This window comes from Xyrauchen texanus, chromosome 35 (genome assembly GCF_025860055.1).
Source record: "Xyrauchen texanus isolate HMW12.3.18 chromosome 35, RBS_HiC_50CHRs, whole genome shotgun sequence".
NCBI classification, from domain to species: Eukaryota; Metazoa; Chordata; class Actinopteri; order Cypriniformes; family Catostomidae; genus Xyrauchen; species Xyrauchen texanus.
Window position 1 is genome coordinate 39,904,648 of NC_068310.1, and position 18,778 is coordinate 39,923,425.

The following is an 18,778-nucleotide window of genomic DNA, read 5'->3' on the forward strand; positions in this document are numbered from 1 at the left end:
AGATTAATCGGTGAGATTTGTATAGATAATGAGCTTTCTTCACAGCAGCAAATGGGAATATTTAACATTTAAAGCCAGAAAGTTGTAGATCTAAAGCTCTTAAACGGATTAAAGCGAATAGAGAAGCAAACTTACAAGGCAAACTGAATTCTTTAATTAAAAAAGAGAAGTTTTCTGTAGAGGAAGTCAATCACTTAAAAGTATTGCAGTTAGAATTAGACCAGTTATATATTGAAAATGTTAAAGGAGCTTTTGTGAGATCAAGAGCGAAATGGATTGAGGAAGGAGAATCAAATTCAAGCTTTTTCTTCACACTTGAAAAAAAGGGAATTTCAAAAGAAAAAATATTTCAATGCTGCAAATGAATGGTTCAATATAAAAACCTTAAAGAGATTGAAAATTATGTAACTAGTTTTTTATAAAAATGTATATTCTTCTAGTCATCAGGCAAACCTTTCTGAGCAATATTTGCAACAACTTAAGGACTTTATACCAAATTTAAGTGATGACTTTAAATTATTGTGTGACGCTCCCTTAACTTTACAAGAAATTAAAGATGCGATGAAGTCAATGAAAAAAGGAAAATCGCCTCGTTCGGATGCCCTTTTGACATTTTTATGCAGTTTTGGGAACTGTTAGAGAAACCTTTTCTATGAATGGTTCAGGAATGCGTAGAGAATGGTGCAATGACTCCAACAATGAAACAGGAAGTGATTTCTCTTATCCCTAAACCAGATAAAGATGCTTCCTTGTTCGATAATTGGCGACCGATTACTTTGCTGAATTTTGATTACAAACTATTTACTTCCATATACGCCAAAAGATTAAAACAAATAATACACAATATCATTAGTGAAACGCAAACTGGTTTCATGACGTCATATCAGCTGTAATATCCGTCTGGTTTTGGATCTTATTGATTACAGGGACGAAATTGATTCAGAAGCTATTATAATATTCCTTGATTTTTATAGGGCTTTTGACACTGTGGAGCACCAGTTCCTTTTAAAATCATTAGCTGCTTTTGGTTTTCCTGCTAAATTGATTCATATTGTTCAGATGTTATACAAAAACATTAATAGTATAATTTTGAACTCATCAAGGTTCCCTATTTGTCGTGTAATACGTAAGGGGTGCCCTCTAAGCCCTCTTTTATTTTTATTTGTAGAATCTTGGTCTATTGATATCTTGCATAAAAGTAGATTTGAAGGTATTAATATATTTAATAGAGAGTTCACAATTAGCAGATGACACAACTTTGTTTCTGAAAGATAAAGAGCAAATAGAACCGGTGTTACACTATCAACTCTTTTTCAAATGCATCTGGACTTAGACTCAATTTATCTAAATGTGAAATATCTTGTTCATATAATACCTCAGAAATACAATTCAATTGTATACAATCAGAAGTGAAGTGAAGTATCTGGGGATTCAGATAACCAAAAATATAATGAGCAGACAGCACTTGAATTTTTCACCACAATTAGTTAAAACTAAGAATAAATTAGTTTTTTTTTTTTTAATCAAAAGCAGGTTTATCTAGATTTGTTTACCCCTCCTTATCCTTATATATTGATAGCAACACTTCCCAAAAAATTGATAAAGTTTTCCTTGATTTGATATGGAAGAATAAATCCCACAAATTAAAGAAAAATGTTTTGGCAAATAAAAATAGTGGGGGGGTTCTACATTTTGTTGACACTAATAACACATTTAAAATCATTTGGCTGAAGAGATGTTTGACTGGTAATGACTCCATGTGGTATTTTATTCCCAAAAATATATTTAATAGGATTGGTGGCCTCTCGTTCTTATTGAGATGTAATTTCTCTGTTGGGAAAATACCTATAAAATTGGCTAAATTAAGCGATATGTTTACTTTTTGTAATAATGAAAGTGAAAGCCTTAGCCATTTATTTTTCTCTTGCAGTACATCTTCGAAGTTTTGGTGTGAATTGAGTAATTATTGTTTTTCTATAATTGATAAAAAGTATATTTTTTGCATTAAAGATATGTTATTTTGAACACGAGAATAAAGCATTAGTTTATATTGTTAATTTTTTTTTATTCTTGTAGCAAAATTGTATTTGCACAAGCAGAGGTATCTTAAAAAGCTACCCAGGTTCACCGAGTTCTTGATGTGGAGTACTTGGTCAAATCTTTAAAATTGCTCACGAATAAGAAATGTTCTTCTTTAAGGTATTATGATAATATTTTTGTATGAGCCGTGAACTAGGACAAATATATATATTTTTTCTTATATTGTTATTGCCTTTTTGTATATGCAATTTATAAATGTACAATTGTTAATTTTTTTTGCCTTTACTGCTTTTTTTAAATTTATTTATTGTAAAGGCTTGTGGAAGTAGAGATGACAAGCAGAAAGAGATGATAGTCAGGTACAAACCAGATACTTTAGACAAGAGAGAGGAAAAGACAGAAAGATACAAATGCAGTCATCATTGCTCTATAAAAGAAAACTCATTAATAATGACAAAGGAGAATTTATTGGTTTTCATTATCATGATTATCAATGTGACTGCATAACATTATACTACGTATATTTGGAAACATAGGCCCTGGTATAGGATGTGCATTATATGGAAGAGGGGTCGAAACATCTCGCAGGTCATCTCTTGCGTGCAGGCAGCCATTAAAAAGGTGGAACAGTGGACTATAGACTGGAGATTTACAATGTCAACAAGTAAATCATGTGGTATGTTCTGAACTGGCAAAAGAAATCCCAGAACATTATGAATTAATATGATAAAGCTTTAGAACGAGTGAAAACATTGAAATATCTAGGTGTCTGGTTTGATAGCAGATATACATGGAAAAAACATATAGATGAAATTGATAATAAATGTAGAAAGTCCTTAAATGTGATGAGGGCAATAGCTGGCAAAGAGTGGGCAGCAGAAAGAATAGGATTGTTGATGATATATCAAGCTATGATTAGATCTGTGTTGGATTATATGATATATGGAGCCGCATCATTAACATTATTATTAATTTGCGTAGAGTAAAATGATCACTGATATACTAGAAATATATGAAGAATTATGTTGGAAATCACATTGGTACTGAGGTATTAAATAACTGTTGGGAATATGTGAACAAAAAAGAAAGGTGATTTGGATGGAGCGTTAGCCTCTTATGTCACCTGTAATATGTCACCTGTATGGGAAGAGGTACCGGTATGGACTTTTCCTGAGGTTGAAATTGATCTGGAGATATTAGAAAAGAAAAGGGATTGGGAGGAAATTGCCACAATAACATCTGATGTAAAAAAGCATGTTCAGGGAAAATGTGATGAAAGTCTACAAATATATACAGATGGATCAAAAGATCTAACCACAAGAATTACAGGAATAGGAGTGTATATTCCAGTAGTAAGTGTAGACATGTCAAAAATATATTTAATTGATTTAACTTGGGTAGAGGATACAAGACCTGACAGAGTAGTTATAAGTTCTGATTCAGCGTCGGTATTAACATCATTAGCTACCCGAAGATCATCCAGAGAAGATTTGATAAATGAAATATTCAAGCTCTTGTATCATATTCAAAGGAAAGGAGGGACAGTCGGATTCTGTTGGGTACCAGAACATAAAGGGATTCGTAGAAATGAAGCTGCTGATGAGAATATTAGAGGACCACTAGGTAAGGGGGGAATAAAATTAAGAAAGAAATTAAGAATGGCAAGAAATATAGGATAAGGACAAGTGTTGTGAATTCTCTCCCTTTAATTATTAAGTTGGCTACGTGTGTGACGTTTTAAGTTGCGTTGTACGCAAATAACGTAGTGCAGCGTTCTCAGCACGCACGGACTCAGTGTAATTGCCTATTCACTAAGCTACTCCAGTTGAGCGATCACATTGCGTGAACACATTCATGTGCAGTGTTCTCTTACGAGAGGTTCTCTCGTATTGCGTAAGCTAGCTTACGCTACGGGAAACATTCAATCTTTTCTGAGATATTGAAGCCAAAAAATTATCCTTAATTTTGTATCATTTGTCAACGCAGTGCAGCAACTGCAGACCTTGAGCGGGCTAGCTAGCGAGCTCATTGGTTGCTCTGCGGCAACTGCTGCAGCCTATAGACGAACTTGGGTGAACTCGCATCCAATGAGGAAGCGTCCAGCGCTACTGCATCAAAGCCCGCCAAAATGGGCGTGGCTAGAGTGCATATAAGCGTAGTTCAGTGAGGCTGGAACCCTGATTTTCATCTCTTCAGCGAAGCTCTTCGCATCTCTGAACTGGAAGCCGCGTACGCCGTTCGAGGGGCATCTAGCAAGCTTGGACAGCCTCGAAGAAGCCGGCCGTCTTCGCCACCTTCAGCCATCCTCGCGAGCTACGCCATCCGGCGACGTATCCTTTTTAGAGCAAGCTAAGTTCCTCAGCGAACTTCACAAAAGAGTATCAAGCGTCTTTTTAAAGATGCCTCGCACTTCCTGCGGCTCATGCCGCTCCTCTCAGCACCGGAGACCGCCACCTCATTTGCGCTCTCTGTCTGGGATGGGAACATGCAGAGCTTCGCCCTCGCTGACTCGCGGATGCGACCTCTGCGAGGAGCTTCGATGTCGACCCTCGCGGGCTCGACTCGAAGCATGCTAAAACCGAAGCCGCCGCGCTTTCGCTTCGCCAGCGCAATAAGCGCCGCTCCCAAAGGCTGCCGGAACCGGTGTTAGAAGCGACTGCCTCGCCGGAGCCTCTCCCTCGAGTCTCGCTTTCACCCTCCCCGCCCCGGACGCCGCAGTTGCCGCCGGCGGCCGCACTGCTGCCATCTGGGATGACGAGGCGGAGGATAAGGGTTGCTGTTCCATCATGGCTTCGGACAGCAGGAGTGGTCAGGCTCCCAAGCCTCCTCCTCGGCCCAGGAATCCAGAGGATTCGGTAGCAGCACACCTTTGCCCGCCCTCCGCGAGATGGCGGTCTAAACCGGTGCTCCGTCTAGGCCTGCAGAACTACTTCCGCCTGTGTTGGCGGCGCCTATGCGCCGCCCGCTAAGCCGCATCTGCTCTGCATTCCATGGCCGTCTTACAGATCCTCCAAGCGGACCTCCGTCGGCCGGACACCCAGAGGCTGTTTCAGATCTAAGGAGCGGACGGACAACGCGCGCTCTCTCCGTCCGGTCTCTTCGGTTCAGCGTGAGTGGCATTGTTGACCGTTTCACGGAAGTCCAGAAAGCCACCCAAGCCATGAATCTCTTCCTGCCTTGTCGCGCTAGCTCCTCTGCAGGCCGCCCGTGACCAGCCTCCTGCCGAGCCTCTTCACAGCGCCCAGCTCAGCAAAGCCAGACTTTTCAGCGTCGACATGGTGGCCGCCCTAGGTCAGCTCAGACAGCCGCCGCAGACCGCCGCCCCAGCGGGCCTCGGCCTAAGATTGCATTGAAACCTGAGCAACCGAAGTCCTCCTAGCTTTGTTGAGAAACGGCGGCTCAGTCCCACCGCAGCCGGACAGCCGTCAAAGCTCAGCCCTCTGGCAGTCCCTTCTCTCAGGCTACTGCAGTGGTGGATTCAGCAGCCAACAAGCCGGTGATACTGCCCGGCTTGCCTGCACTCAAAGCGCCGTTTTCACGGCGACCCAAAAAATCTTGTAAAGAGCAAACATGCCTTATGTGTAGAAAATGTGCCCACAATCCAGTGTTCACCCCTACACACAAGCATTACACTTCCGATGTTCCTATCAGAGCCCACTCACATAAAGCGGACACAGCCAGCTCGAGTGTTAGAGTCAATAAGCAGCGCCCACGAATCCGTCTGTGCGCCCTTCTCTGGCCGCTCTGTCACACGACCAGCCTTGTGTAGAAAATGTGCCCACAATCCAGTGTTCACCTCTACACACAAGCATTACACTTCCCGTGTCCGATCAAAGCCCACTCACATAAAGCGGACACAGCCCGCTCGAGTGTTAGAGTCAATAAGCGCGCTCACGAATACGTCGCGGCGCCCATTCTCTGCCGGCTCTGTCACACGGCCAGCAAACACTTCTCTGTATGTAAGTCCCGTGCCCGTGACTATGCTCGCGCATCACTTAACAGATGTGACTCTTTCCCCATTCACCTCAATCGGGAAGTCACTCACAGAACAGCCTGTCCCTGCTGTCTGCGAGCAGTCATGCATAAGCACAGTAAGCGGCTCACACATTCTGTTCAGCGCGCTGTGTGCGGCAATCAGGGTGATTTGGCCATTCACCCTCTAGCGTTACGCTTCAAAGCGTGGGAAGCTATCCCAGGATATCCAAATGGGTGTTAAGCACAATAAAACAGGGCTATTTGCTACAGTTCGATCGCCGCCCTCCCGCTTCAGAGCGCTGCTCGAAACTATTGTGAACTACGGAAGCAGCCTGCATGCTTCGTTCAGAAATAACAAACCTTCTGTGCAAAAGGGCCATAGAGAAAGTGCAGCCTTACGCTGAGCGAGTTAGGGTTTTACAGCCGTTATTTTCTTGTTCCCAAGAAAGACGGCGGCCTCAGACCAATATTAGATCTCAGGGTTTTGAACAAGGTGCTTGCAAAAGACCGTTCAAAATGCTTACAATCAGGAAACTCCTCGCGCATACAGCGCCAGGGGACTGGTTTATCTCTCTCGATCTGAAAGATGCCTATTTTCAGATTCAGATAAATCCCGTCACAGGCCATTCTTGAGATTACGCCGGCGGCCAGGTTTATCAATACACCGTCCTTCCGTTCGGCCTGTCTTTAGCACCCGTACTTTCACGAAGTGCATGGATGCGGCGCTTCGCACCCCTGCGGAGTCAGGGCTTGCGAATTCTGAACTATTTGGGCGACTGGCTGATTATGGCACAGTCACATCACGGAGCTTCTGTCTCACAGAACAGTTCTCCTCAGCCATCTGAACAGTTTGGGTCTTGCAGTCAATTGGACCAAGAGCTCACTACAGCCCAGTCAGGCAATTTCCTTCCTTGGAATAGAACTAGACTCCGTGGCAATGACGGCTCGCTTATCTACACAGCGCGCACGCCGTGTTCAGCGACTAGCCGTGTCCTTTGAGATGAACAGCCTCATGCCTCTGAAAAAATTTCAGAGAGTGCTAGGTTACATGGCCTCAGCCGCAGCAGTACTTCAGCTGGGTTTACTGTGCATGCGCCCGCTTCAGCATTGGCTAAACACCCACGCGTCTCGCCGGGCTTGGGCCACAGGCCGCCAGCCGATCAAGGTGACTCAGACCTGTATTTCAGCTCTGCAGCCCTGGACAGTGGCCGAATGGTATCAGCGGGGAGTGACGATGGGAGCTGTATCTCGCCGAAAAGTCATCTCGACAGACGCGTCCAACAAGGGTTGGGCGCGGTCTCGCGAGGAGCTCTCCGGTTTTTTGGCCTATGGTTAGTTCAGGAAAAGCTCCTTCACATAAATTGTCTGGAAATGATAGCGGTCGAGTCGCGGCAGTGCGCTTTCTCCCGGTCATTCAGGGTCACCACGTCCTGGTCCATTCGGACAACAGATCTGTGGTATCCTACCTAAACCGTCAGGGCGGTGTCAGATCCAGGAACCTCTTCCATCTGACGAAACGCATACTGAGTTGGTCCCAGTGCCACCTGCGCTCGCTGAGGGCGACGCACGTGCCAGGCCACCTGAACGACGGCCCAGACAGACTGTCCAGAGACAATATTCCCCCAGGGGAATGGTCCCTGCATGCTCAAACAGTTACGCTCCAGAACTTCTGCACGCTCCAGAAGTTATGGCGCATATTCGGCAGAGCAGAGATAGACCTCTTTGCGTCAGAAGAGAACTCTCACTGCCCAATATTTTTCTCGAAGCGAGGACGCGCTGGCCCAGGACTGGCCCAATCGCCCGCTTTACGCCTTCCCTCCCGTCTCGCTATTGCCACAGGTAATGCAGAGGATCAGGGAAGCAGCGTCACTCTGTGCTCCTCATAGCCCGGCGTTGGGAGAATCAGACATGGTCCCCGAGCTACGCAGCTGTCACTGACAGCGCCGTGGCCCATCCCAGTGAGAGCAGATCTCCTCTCTCAAGCTCGCGGCACAATCTGGCATCCCCACCCAGAGCGCTGGCCGCTGCACGCGTGGGTGATCAACGACTACCCATCGCTCTGCCAGAAGGGGTAATAAACACCATCATACACGCTAGAGCCCCTTCCACGAGAAGACTCTATGCGTCAAAATGGTCTGTGTTTTCAAAATGGTGCACCGACAGAGACCTGGACCCACGGACATGTGGGGTGTCGTCACTGCTCGTGTTTTTACAAAGAGCTGCTGGATAAGGGCAGATCCCCATCCACGCTCAAAGTGTATGTGGCGGCCATGGCGGCGTTCGCTGAACCCTGCACGGCCAGTCACTGGGAAAAACGAGCTGGTCATCCAGCGTCCTCAGGGGAGCTAGAAGGATGAACCCCAGCGCTCCCATCGGTTCCTATCTGGGATCTTTCTATAGTTCTCGAAACTATGAAAGCCCCCCTTTCGAACCGCTTCAATCCGTGGATTTGAAATACCTTTCACTCAAAACCGTTTTTCTGACTGCCCTGTCATCAGTCAAACGTGTGGGAGACCTTCCGCGCTGTCTGTCAGCGCTGCGTGTCTTGAGTTTGGACCAAGTGACTCCAAGGTCATTTTAAAGCCTAGACACGGCTATGTTCCCAAGGTGATCGGTACTCCTTTCAGAGCACAGGTCATTTCCTATCGGCGCTGCCAGCATCCGATAGCGACGCGACGCCAATCTCCTTTGCCCAGTCAGAGCACTGAGATTGTATACTGCGCGCTCCGCCTCTTTCAGACGCTCTGAGCAGCTTTTCGTTTCGTTCGAGGGCGCACCAAAGGTCTCGCCGCCTCGAAACAGACACTGTCTAGATGGATAGTGGACGCTATTGCTGCCGCATACGCGTCAAAAGACCTGCCATGCCCGTTGGGCATTAGGGCTCACTCCACTAGAGGCATGGCCTCATCGTGAGCATGGTCCAGCGGGATTTCCATTCACGACATATGTGTGGCAGCGGGCTGGGCTCCCCCCTCCACCTTTGTCAGATTTTACAATCTGAAAGTGCCCGCCCTGCAGGCAAAACTACTAGCGGTTTAATACGCTACAGCTCCACTGGTGAGCTGCACTGATGGGACTCATTCCACACACACTGGCCCGCACTCTTGCCGGCCAAATATTATTTCCCCACTCACAAGGGCTCCCCCGGGTCCCCCCACCCCCGGGGCTCATGCAGTGGATGCTTGAGCGCAGCGGCGTTGACAATGGGTTCCCGTAGCGTAAGCTAGCTTACGCAATACGAGAGAACCTCTCGTAAGAGAACGAATCGGTTACCTAACGTAACCTCGGTTCTCTCTAGACGAGGGAACGAGTCGCGCCACGAGCGACTTTCGCTTCATTCAATGAAAATCAGGGTTCCAGCCTACGAACTACGCTTATATGCACTCTAGCCATGCCCATTTTGGCGGGCTTTGATGCAGTAAGCGCGCGGACGCCTCTCATTGGACGCGAGTTCGCCGAAGTTCGTCTATAGGCTGCAGCAGTTGCCGCAGAGCAACCAATGAGCTCGCTAGCTAGCCCGCTCAAGGTCTGCAGTTGCTGCACTGCGTTGACAAATGATACAAAATTAAGGATAATTTTTTGGCTTCAATATCTCAGAAAAGATTGAATCTTTCCCGTAGCGTAAGCTAGCTTACGCAATACTCGTTCCCTCGTCTAGAGAGAACCGAGGTTACGTTAGGTAACCGATTCGTTTATGTGCAAGATAAAGTTTGTGACAAAGTAAGTTTTCCTTCTATGTATATTGTTAATAGCGCAGTTGAAATACAATGTGACAATCTGTGCTATGTTAAATCATGTTTGTGATGTAGTTGATGTTTAGTGATCTTTCTAAGGGTAATTTTATCCTGCTTAACGAGCGGATTATCCCGCTAGCATCGCGGCTCGTTTGCTCATGTTTACTAGTTATTACCTTGAAGTGCATTTCTCTGTGGGATAATATCCTTCACTAGTTATTATGAGACAGTCCAATTTCTATAATCTATATTTTGGTGTTTTTGTCAAATTCATTGCACAGTTTGTTATTGAAGACTCATACTGATATATTTCTCGATTTGTAATGTATCAGTGCACTTTACAGAGATGTTTATATTCGGGTTTGCAATCTCTTAAATTGTTGAATATGCTTAGACAGTGAGTATTTATTTCTGTTATATTATTTATTTCAGAAACTACCTCAAGTACACTATTCTGTGTATGGTCACTCTTGTGCAATAAACAGCTAAACTCTATCTGATGACTCCGACTCCCTGACCAGAGTTCTGCAGCGGTCAATAATATAATCCACCAGTTTTCAGTGGGGCAATCCACAACAGCAAGGGAAGACATTTATATAAAATAAAAAAAAACAGGTCGAAATGAATAAAATGACATATGGCAGAAACAGGAAGGAAGAGGTGATAATAACTAGATTAAGGTTTGGTCATGCAGGATTGAACTCTTCATTGGCTTTAATAGTAATCCAAGGAAATGATTTAAGCGAACTTTGTAGAGCGTGTCATATTTGATTGTAGAAGGTATAGGGCCTATACAGGAGAGACGGGAATTAATGCAATATTTAAACAATAATGGGCATAAAGATAGGGAGTTGGAGTATCTATTATGAATAGAGGTTAATAGAGATAGGTTAGGATAATGGGATTTAATACAATACATGTATAGGACAGGTTTGAGTGATAGAATTTAAATATAGCTATCAAAGAACAGATTTGTGTTGGACTGAATCAGTCTGGATCAGGAGGGACTCAGTTGGAAGCTGAAGGAGCTGAACACGCAGGACCAGCTGACACCTGGGTCATGATGGATCTAGACCTGGGGTAAATGAGTATTTTATTATGATTATTAATTATTATCATATGTATTAAGAGAAACGCATGGAATACAATGCATTAAACTGAACAGTAGGTGGCGGCATGAGTTCATGATTCCATCCGCCATTAAAATAAAATCAGCGTAGTCTTGAAGGTTTCTTGGACTCACGTTTCGCTCTACTGCAGTAGAAAACTACTTTTCAGTGTGTTACTTACCTGTTATCAACACTGACACACACGCACGCACACAGACATACGTGTTTGTAACTGAAATTATTCCTCTTAAATGCCACGATCAACACTGAACAATGGAAATATTCTCTTAATAAACGTGTGTGTTAGTTATCTGTCACAGTCCAGCTCAACAATATTTTACTTTAGTGTATCAGATTAAGTTATTTATTATTAAGAGTGTTTGGAGTTAAAACAATAATGCATACACATTTTTCATGGTACTTTTTATTTTACAAATGTAACTAGACAAAAGTCAGAATAAAACTCACATATACAGATTCTTTACTGGACCATTCATTTTGCGTGATCATCAGTAACAGAAAAACGCTTCACCGCCTCATGCTTGGTTCAGTTATATAAAAAAGTTTTGAATACAAAAAGGTCTTAAATTTAAAACACTGTAGGGAGCAGAAGGTTGAGGACCATCATAATACATGCATGAGATATTAAGAGCTTTGTTTACAAGTTCAACAATAAATATACAAGCTTTTAAACTGCAAGCACATCAACACACCGATTAATATTTAGCAAAGGTTTCAAAGCCCTTTTGTCCCGCATGCATTAAATGAATGACTCATGTGAACTCCCGAAGACCTGAGGGCACAGCATCAAAAACTATAGAGAATTCTCTTGGGCTTACTGGAATCTTATATTTGGCAAGAAATTCTGAATAACTGAATAGTAGTCCATTCTTATTAAAGAGTTGGCTGACTAATAAAATACCATTGTTGAACCAATAATTATCATAAAAAAGTGACTTGTTCTTATAAACAATATTAAAATTGTTCCATATATAACACCTCTGTGGAGAGAAGTTTTGCTTGTAAAGTAAAGCCCATGCCAAAAGAGCCTGTTGGTGGAAATTGGAGAGTTTAACTGGGATTTTTTTGTATTTTATAGTTACAGAGCAGAATAAATTTTAGGCCACCTAACTGTGGAAATCGCTACTGCATATCAGTGGATTGAAGATTGAATATTGCGCGATTTCTTTGGAACGGAGAGCGGAAGCGCGTCATAATGCGGGGACGCTTTGCCTCATGCTGCTCTCGTATTCCGCCTCTACCAGCGTCCGCAACTGACCAGAGAGAAACAGAATGAACTTGAAATCATTTTAACCATGTACACTCGCTATATAGAGACGGAATGTGTCAAATGTATCAAAGAAAAACCGCATCGGAGAATACAAGTAATGCAACTGATGGACAAACAAGCATTTTTTTTCCTTTTTGGAATCAAAGGTGCCGGTGGAAACTTTTCAAGAGTTTTTAAGAAGTTTAATTTGTGTTTGTGTAAGCTGTTGAATATAAACAAGAGGGACCACGTGTTTGTAGCATTTCCACCCTGTCTCATTTGGTGGTGAAAGGGACCGCACACCTGTTGGTCATTTGATTAATGTGCTCAAAGTCATAAAGCCGGTATGTTTCCTGTGTGTGGGGGAGTTTGTGTTTGGTGATGTTGAGCTCCAAACCTAACTCTGCTGGGATGTGGGTCGTTTATTGTCGTATTGCGCGTGCGTGTAAGTAAATTGGGAGGGACAGTTTTATGTCGGAGTAACTGATTAGAAGTGGGTGCGACCGTCCTTGATGTTTCTCCGATCGAGGTATCCACGTCCGGTAGTAGGTAGGAGGCCAGCAGTCCGGATTTAAGGCATATTAAACTTATGAATTAAGGTTTGACTTGTTGGGGTTTCTTTTTGCCGGGGTGCAGGGTCTAGTTGTGAGTATTAATGGACCAGTGGCCCCCGGCGCTTGTAATTTGTGTGTCCGTGTGATTCAGTGGGGGTATGAGGGCAGGTTATTTTCTGTAGCTAATCGACGACAGTTATGTATTTAGCTTGATTGGTATCAATGGTAGGCCTATGTACTTTTGACATTTTATTTGGGTGTGTATTTATTGTGAGGTATTTATGAATGTATGTTATTCAGGTCTTGTGATATCTCTCCGCCATTGTCAATGTCACCTCCTGATCCAACTCCGCTTCCGTTAGGTAAAGTCTGTTTCTCTACCAATAAAGCATCGAACTCTAAAATTAGATCCTTGTTTCAGACGGGTCTCTATTTCTCCTGCATCCTTCTATTGGAATAAGTTTGACCTTAACATTGATTGGGAAAAAGTCTGGTCCCTACCTCAGAAGTTCCTTTTAACTAACAAAATTAAAGAAGTCTCATTCAAGTTACTACACAGGTTTTACCCCACAAATGTTTGCTTAAATAAGTTTAGGAATGACATTGGTGTAAAATGCTCCTTTTGTGGCTTGCATCCTGAAACTATTTCACATTTATTTTGGTCTTGTGAATTCACATATAAGCTCTGGAAAGACATTAATTCATTTTTAGTTGACAATATTCTTCCTGAGTTCTCCCTGTTCTACAAAAATGTAATTTTTGGTTGTTTTAGTGACCGTGGGAAGGACAATGGTGCACTCTTTCTAGTAAACCTAATTTTATTTGTTGCCAAATTCCATATCCATAAATGTAAATTCGGTAATAAAAAAACACTTTTCAGTGCTAAAAACTGAAATGGAACAGTATATTCCATCTCTTCCATGCAAAACAAAAAAGCTGTTAAGACTGTGGTTAATTGTACTATATTCAATGTGTTTATTTGATTGATTCTTTTGTGTTTTAGTGTGGTTTTTTTTTTTTTTTTCTTTTTTATATTTTATTTTTTTTATTTATTTTTATGTTTTGTATGTATCTTTTTTTTTTTTTAAACTTTTGCTACTTTGATTGTATTGTTGATTACTTTCAATAAAGTAAAAAAAAAAAAATGCAGTAGCGATTTCGCTTAGTTTTGCTAAAAAGCTGTTTACACGAAGGGGGTTTGAATCTGGAATCTGTCGCATTCAAAGCGACATCAGCACACATCAAAACTATATGTGTCCTCGATTCTGGTTGATTCAGCATTTATTTTTATTTTGTTTTCTAGCAGATATACAGTGGGATTCACTTGTGAAAATGCTTGTTCATGCCACAGTGAATCATTTTTAACTCTTTTATAATTTAATGCAAATGTTTTAATTGCACATATTATCAGAAAAGCACTTGGAGTAAAATGTAGTTGTCTAGAAGGTGTTTGTTTCCACTGCTACAAACAATGTGCATTTGCAAAAGTAATCTTAATATCCACTATTATGTATTGGGAATGTCAAAATAGTCTAATGTTATTTTTTAGGGAAAAAGGAAAGAATGGAAGAGTTGAAGTTCCTCCAGGTGTTAATTCAGATTGTAACGCCGCTGCACGCTTTAGATTTATCAAATCCTGTCTATAAACATTTCAAAAATGGATGACCCAGAGTGTAACGGCCCATTCATAAAATACAAAGATTCACAACAGATCTCACCTGAACAGGTACATGCTGTGCTAAACTTGTCAAGAACATGTCCGGGGCATTTCACCCCAAAATCAAAAGAACGAAAATTTTATGTTACAAAAATGGTAGAAAATTATGATGTATGACAAAAAAAAAGATAAATAAATAAACATCTGGACATATTTTGGTAGTGAGGATTTGAATTCAAATATAAAATCAATGCAGCAAATACTAACATGATATATAGTTTACCAATACATGTATTTATATTTACAAACGTACTTTACAATTAAATCAGTAACATTTTCACATACTAATAAAATTATTTGCATTTAAAATATTTTGGGAAGAAATGTGTTCATTGTTAAGAAAGTGCAACAAATCTTAATATTATATGGGGGAAATTATTTATTATTTGATTGTAAAAAATTACAGTTGAGTTGAAAAGACTTAAAAAGGCAGAAAATAGTGAAATACTAACAATAATTAATATTGATGATAATATCTTTGTCTTCAAGGTTGTTCAGACGTCAGTTCTGAATGTGGACTAATGTGAAGTCCGCAGAACCGCTCGCTTTAGATCACTATAAAGTCTGAAATATGTTCTGATGTTGTGGCTTCTGCTTGTGTTTCTCTGTTCATGTTCTCCTGAAGTTACATTGATGACGTTACTCACATGAGATATTCTCATTTCTTCAACCACAATTATTTATTTTTCAACCATGAATAAAAGTGTGATTTGATTATTTGTATTTTAACAGCAGAAAAGACAAGTGAAGGAATTAATAGACAAAACAAACTTATTCTGACTTTGTGCTTTAGAGACTCATTTAAGATTTTCTTTTTTAGTTCTCTGGTAAGATCAATAGAGAAGAAATGTCACGAACAACATTGAACAATAGAAATATTCTCTTAATAAACGTGCGTGTGTGTGTGTGTGTGTGTGTGTGTGTGTGTGTGTGTGTTATCTGTCACAGTCCAGCTCAACTGTTCTGTCATATAATGATCAATAACAACCCGAGATCACATTATTAAGATGTTCAGTAAATCACTGATCTCACATATGAATTCACATCTTAGCCAGCATCATTAAAAAGCATTAAAACATGTCAGAATAAATGAATTAACAGCTGATGCTACAAAGACACGTTTGATTAGTCTGTCTTCTACAGAAACTCAACTTTTGTAGATACAAGTTTAATCTGTAATTTCATTCTTAAGTCTTTTTTTCAGAGGAGTTCACTGGTAAGATCATCAGAGGATACATTTTACAGCCAACAGTGAACCATGGAAATATTCTCTCAGTAAACGTGTGTCTGAAAGTGTGTATGTGTGTGTTAGTGAGAGGATCAGAGAATGACAGTTTTCCTCTGTCACAGTCCAGCTGAACTCTGATTCTCTGGAGTTTCTCTTTCACTGAGACACGACGAGATCCTTGATCAGGTGTAATGAATCCAACATATTTACCGCCATTAAACATCACACACCAGATTCCACTCCTGGAGAATATTTGCTTCTTCCTCTGAGCAGATTCTGTCATCACACCCAAAAACCAGCGTGTACCGTCTCCAACCTGAACATCCCAACAGTGAATCCCTGAATTAAAACCCTCTGAACCCAAAACAGACGGATACATATCAAATCTCTCAGTATTATCAGGAAGCAGCTGTTTCTCTTCACTGAGTCTCACACTGATCAGATCATCAGACACGATGAGTTTACAGTGAGCAGTGTTGGGGTCCAAAGTCACTGGAGCTGAAGAGAGAGGACAGATACACACTCAAACACACATCAAATAACACAAATGATCATTATGAATTCATTGTTGTATTCTCAACTCACTGTATTGAACATTTTCCTGCATCTTCTGTATCACAGTGAACTTCAGGTTGCTCAGATGTTTTGGGACATTGATCAGAACTCCTGAAATGTTCTCTGGATCTGCTGGTGTACACTGGGTTCTGAAAAACATTCAGGAGTCAGTCGTGTTGATTTGGGTTCAGAACCGAGAGAGAAACAGGAAACACAATACAAACCTTTCCATTGTGCTCTTCAAGTTCTGTAAAAAGAAAGAAACACAGATTATTCATCCAAACTGAATTTGCTTTTATTGTTTGAAACTGACATTTGTCTCCAGTATAATGAATATTGAAGTTGTATAAATGTTCATTGTTTCCACCTGTAGGAATGAAAGATCTTCAGCTGTCATCTGCTCCTCTATGACTCTGATTGTGTGTGAAAGAGATGAAATCTGTCTGCTCATCTTTTCAATCTTCTCCTTCCTCATCTGACTCTTCTGCTCCTCTTCCTCTCTCAGTGCTGTTATTCTGGCGGCCTCTTCATCATGTAGAAACTGGTGAAGTTTCTCAAACTCCTCATTAATCTTCCTCTCTGTGTGTCGAGCCTGAAACTGAAACAAAAGACATTTCAGAGAAAGATCTGATGGTCAAACTGTATATCAATATACACTTCCAAAAATGGGATGTTTCACACTCTTTAATTACACAGTTTAATTCAAACCTTAATATGTTCTGCAGTTTGATCCAAATTCTGTTTAAACTCCTCAAATATTCTCAGTTTCTCCTGTAAGTGTTTTAGTGCAGTGTTGAGTTTCTCCTGAAAGAAATGGACATGTTAATATAAAGAGTTCTTACTTTCCAGCCCTGTTCTGCTTTTAGATCATTATGAGTTTGACCAGAATAATCTTCATTTACTGTCTGTAATTATTTGTTCATATATGCAATCATAAAGTATGCTGCAAGTTGTGCTGTTTCAATAAATGTTTTGAATATAATTGATCTGACCTTATTATCGATGACAGCTTCATCTACAGGACAGAATTTGTGATTTGTGTGTGTTCTGGAATCTCGACACACCAAACACACCGGCTGTTGATCATCGAGACAGAAGAGTTTGAGTTTCTCTTCATGAAGACTGCAGACTGCTTCACATCCTGATGAAGATCTTTGACTTCTCTCCTGTAAGAAAGTCTCACACAGGTTCTTCAAAGACAGATTTAATGGAGGAAGTTCCTTTGATGATCTTCTTCTGCAAACTGGACATTCTTTCGATCCTTTACTTTCCCAAAACTTCTGAATACACTCTTCACACACACTGTGACTACAGGACAGAAGAACAGGATTTTTAAAAACATCACAGCACACAGGACAAGAGAAATCCTCCTCAGAAAAAGATTTAGACGCCATTTTCTGAGCCACACGTCAAAATCCTTCTTCAAAGTTTCACTTTCAGTTCACTAATCACGTTTTAACACTCAGTATTCTGTTTTTAAATCAAAGAGTTTCACATTCACAGCAGAGCATTTCAATAATGTGCATCCCAAATATTACTGTCCTAATCCTGATCAAATTATTCCGTGTTCTTCAGGTCAGACGTGATCTAAAACTGTAGATCAACTTGTGTGTCAGTCTCAGATTTCTTCCTGGTTAACTATGAAAGTGACACACCTTACAGTGTACAGACTGTCCGCTGGGGGCTGATGACGCCACTCATATGACGCAATGACGTAAGAGCACGCCTCCGTCAGCTGACCAGTGAGCCGCTGCGGAATTAACGCTATATTTTCATTAATAACACCGACAGAACGATCATGAGGCGATAAATATCTGCTCCGGTGAGTAAAACACACAACGACATTTAATCTGACGCTACCGGACACTCATATAGATGTGCTGTCATATTATAATAATGATAAACACAGAGATGAACGGGCCGGTGGTCAATATACACACACACACACACACTCACATCACTATTTCATACTGGCATACATTATACACTAATTATCTACTCACGTAAACCATACAATCTTTTCAATATAACAAACTAACCAGATACTTTGGACAAGAAAGTGGAAAAGACAGAAAGAAACAACCCAGTTAACAATTTTTGGTTCCCAGAACGTTACTTTCAGGTTCCCAGAACGTTCCCTGAACAAACATTCTAACGTTCCCTGTTGGTTAGCTAGGAAAGTTTTCTTTACGTTAATAGAACGTTTCCTATAGGTTAGGGGAACGTTCTCGGAACGTTCCCGAAAGGTTCTCGGAACGTTCCCGAAAGGTTCCCGGAAGGTTCTCGGAAGGTTCCCGGAACGTTCCTCGAACGTTTTCCTAACCTCTACATCCTGATATGCCTGTACACAAATTATAGGTCTACAAACAACATATTCTACATTTTTATTCTCAAACACTTAAGAATCCTATGAATATATTATTATTAGCCTACAATATATTACAGAAAATAAGTAGGCCTAAATCAGTTTGTATTAAATAATTATATCAGCACACAATCCATGTTTTTGTTGATTCATTGTTTAATTATCAACCTAAAATAAGTCACTAACACAGCGTTAACAAACTTTATTAAGGAACAGGAATATTTAACATGA

General features: G+C 41.3%; 1 protein-coding gene across 1 annotated transcript; it reads right to left on the minus strand.

Annotated features, from left to right (window-relative positions):
* Positions 1–14,771: 14,771 nt before the first annotated feature.
* On the minus strand, positions 14,772–17,792 carry LOC127628614 (E3 ubiquitin-protein ligase TRIM39-like). Its single transcript, XM_052105390.1, is given in 5 exon segments — positions 14,772–16,125; positions 16,213–16,331; positions 16,407–16,780; positions 16,891–16,986; positions 17,175–17,792. Coding segments are annotated over 5 exon segments (1,530 nt in total). The 5' UTR covers positions 17,577–17,792; the 3' UTR covers positions 14,772–15,586.
* Between the last annotated feature and the right edge of the window lie 986 nt (positions 17,793–18,778).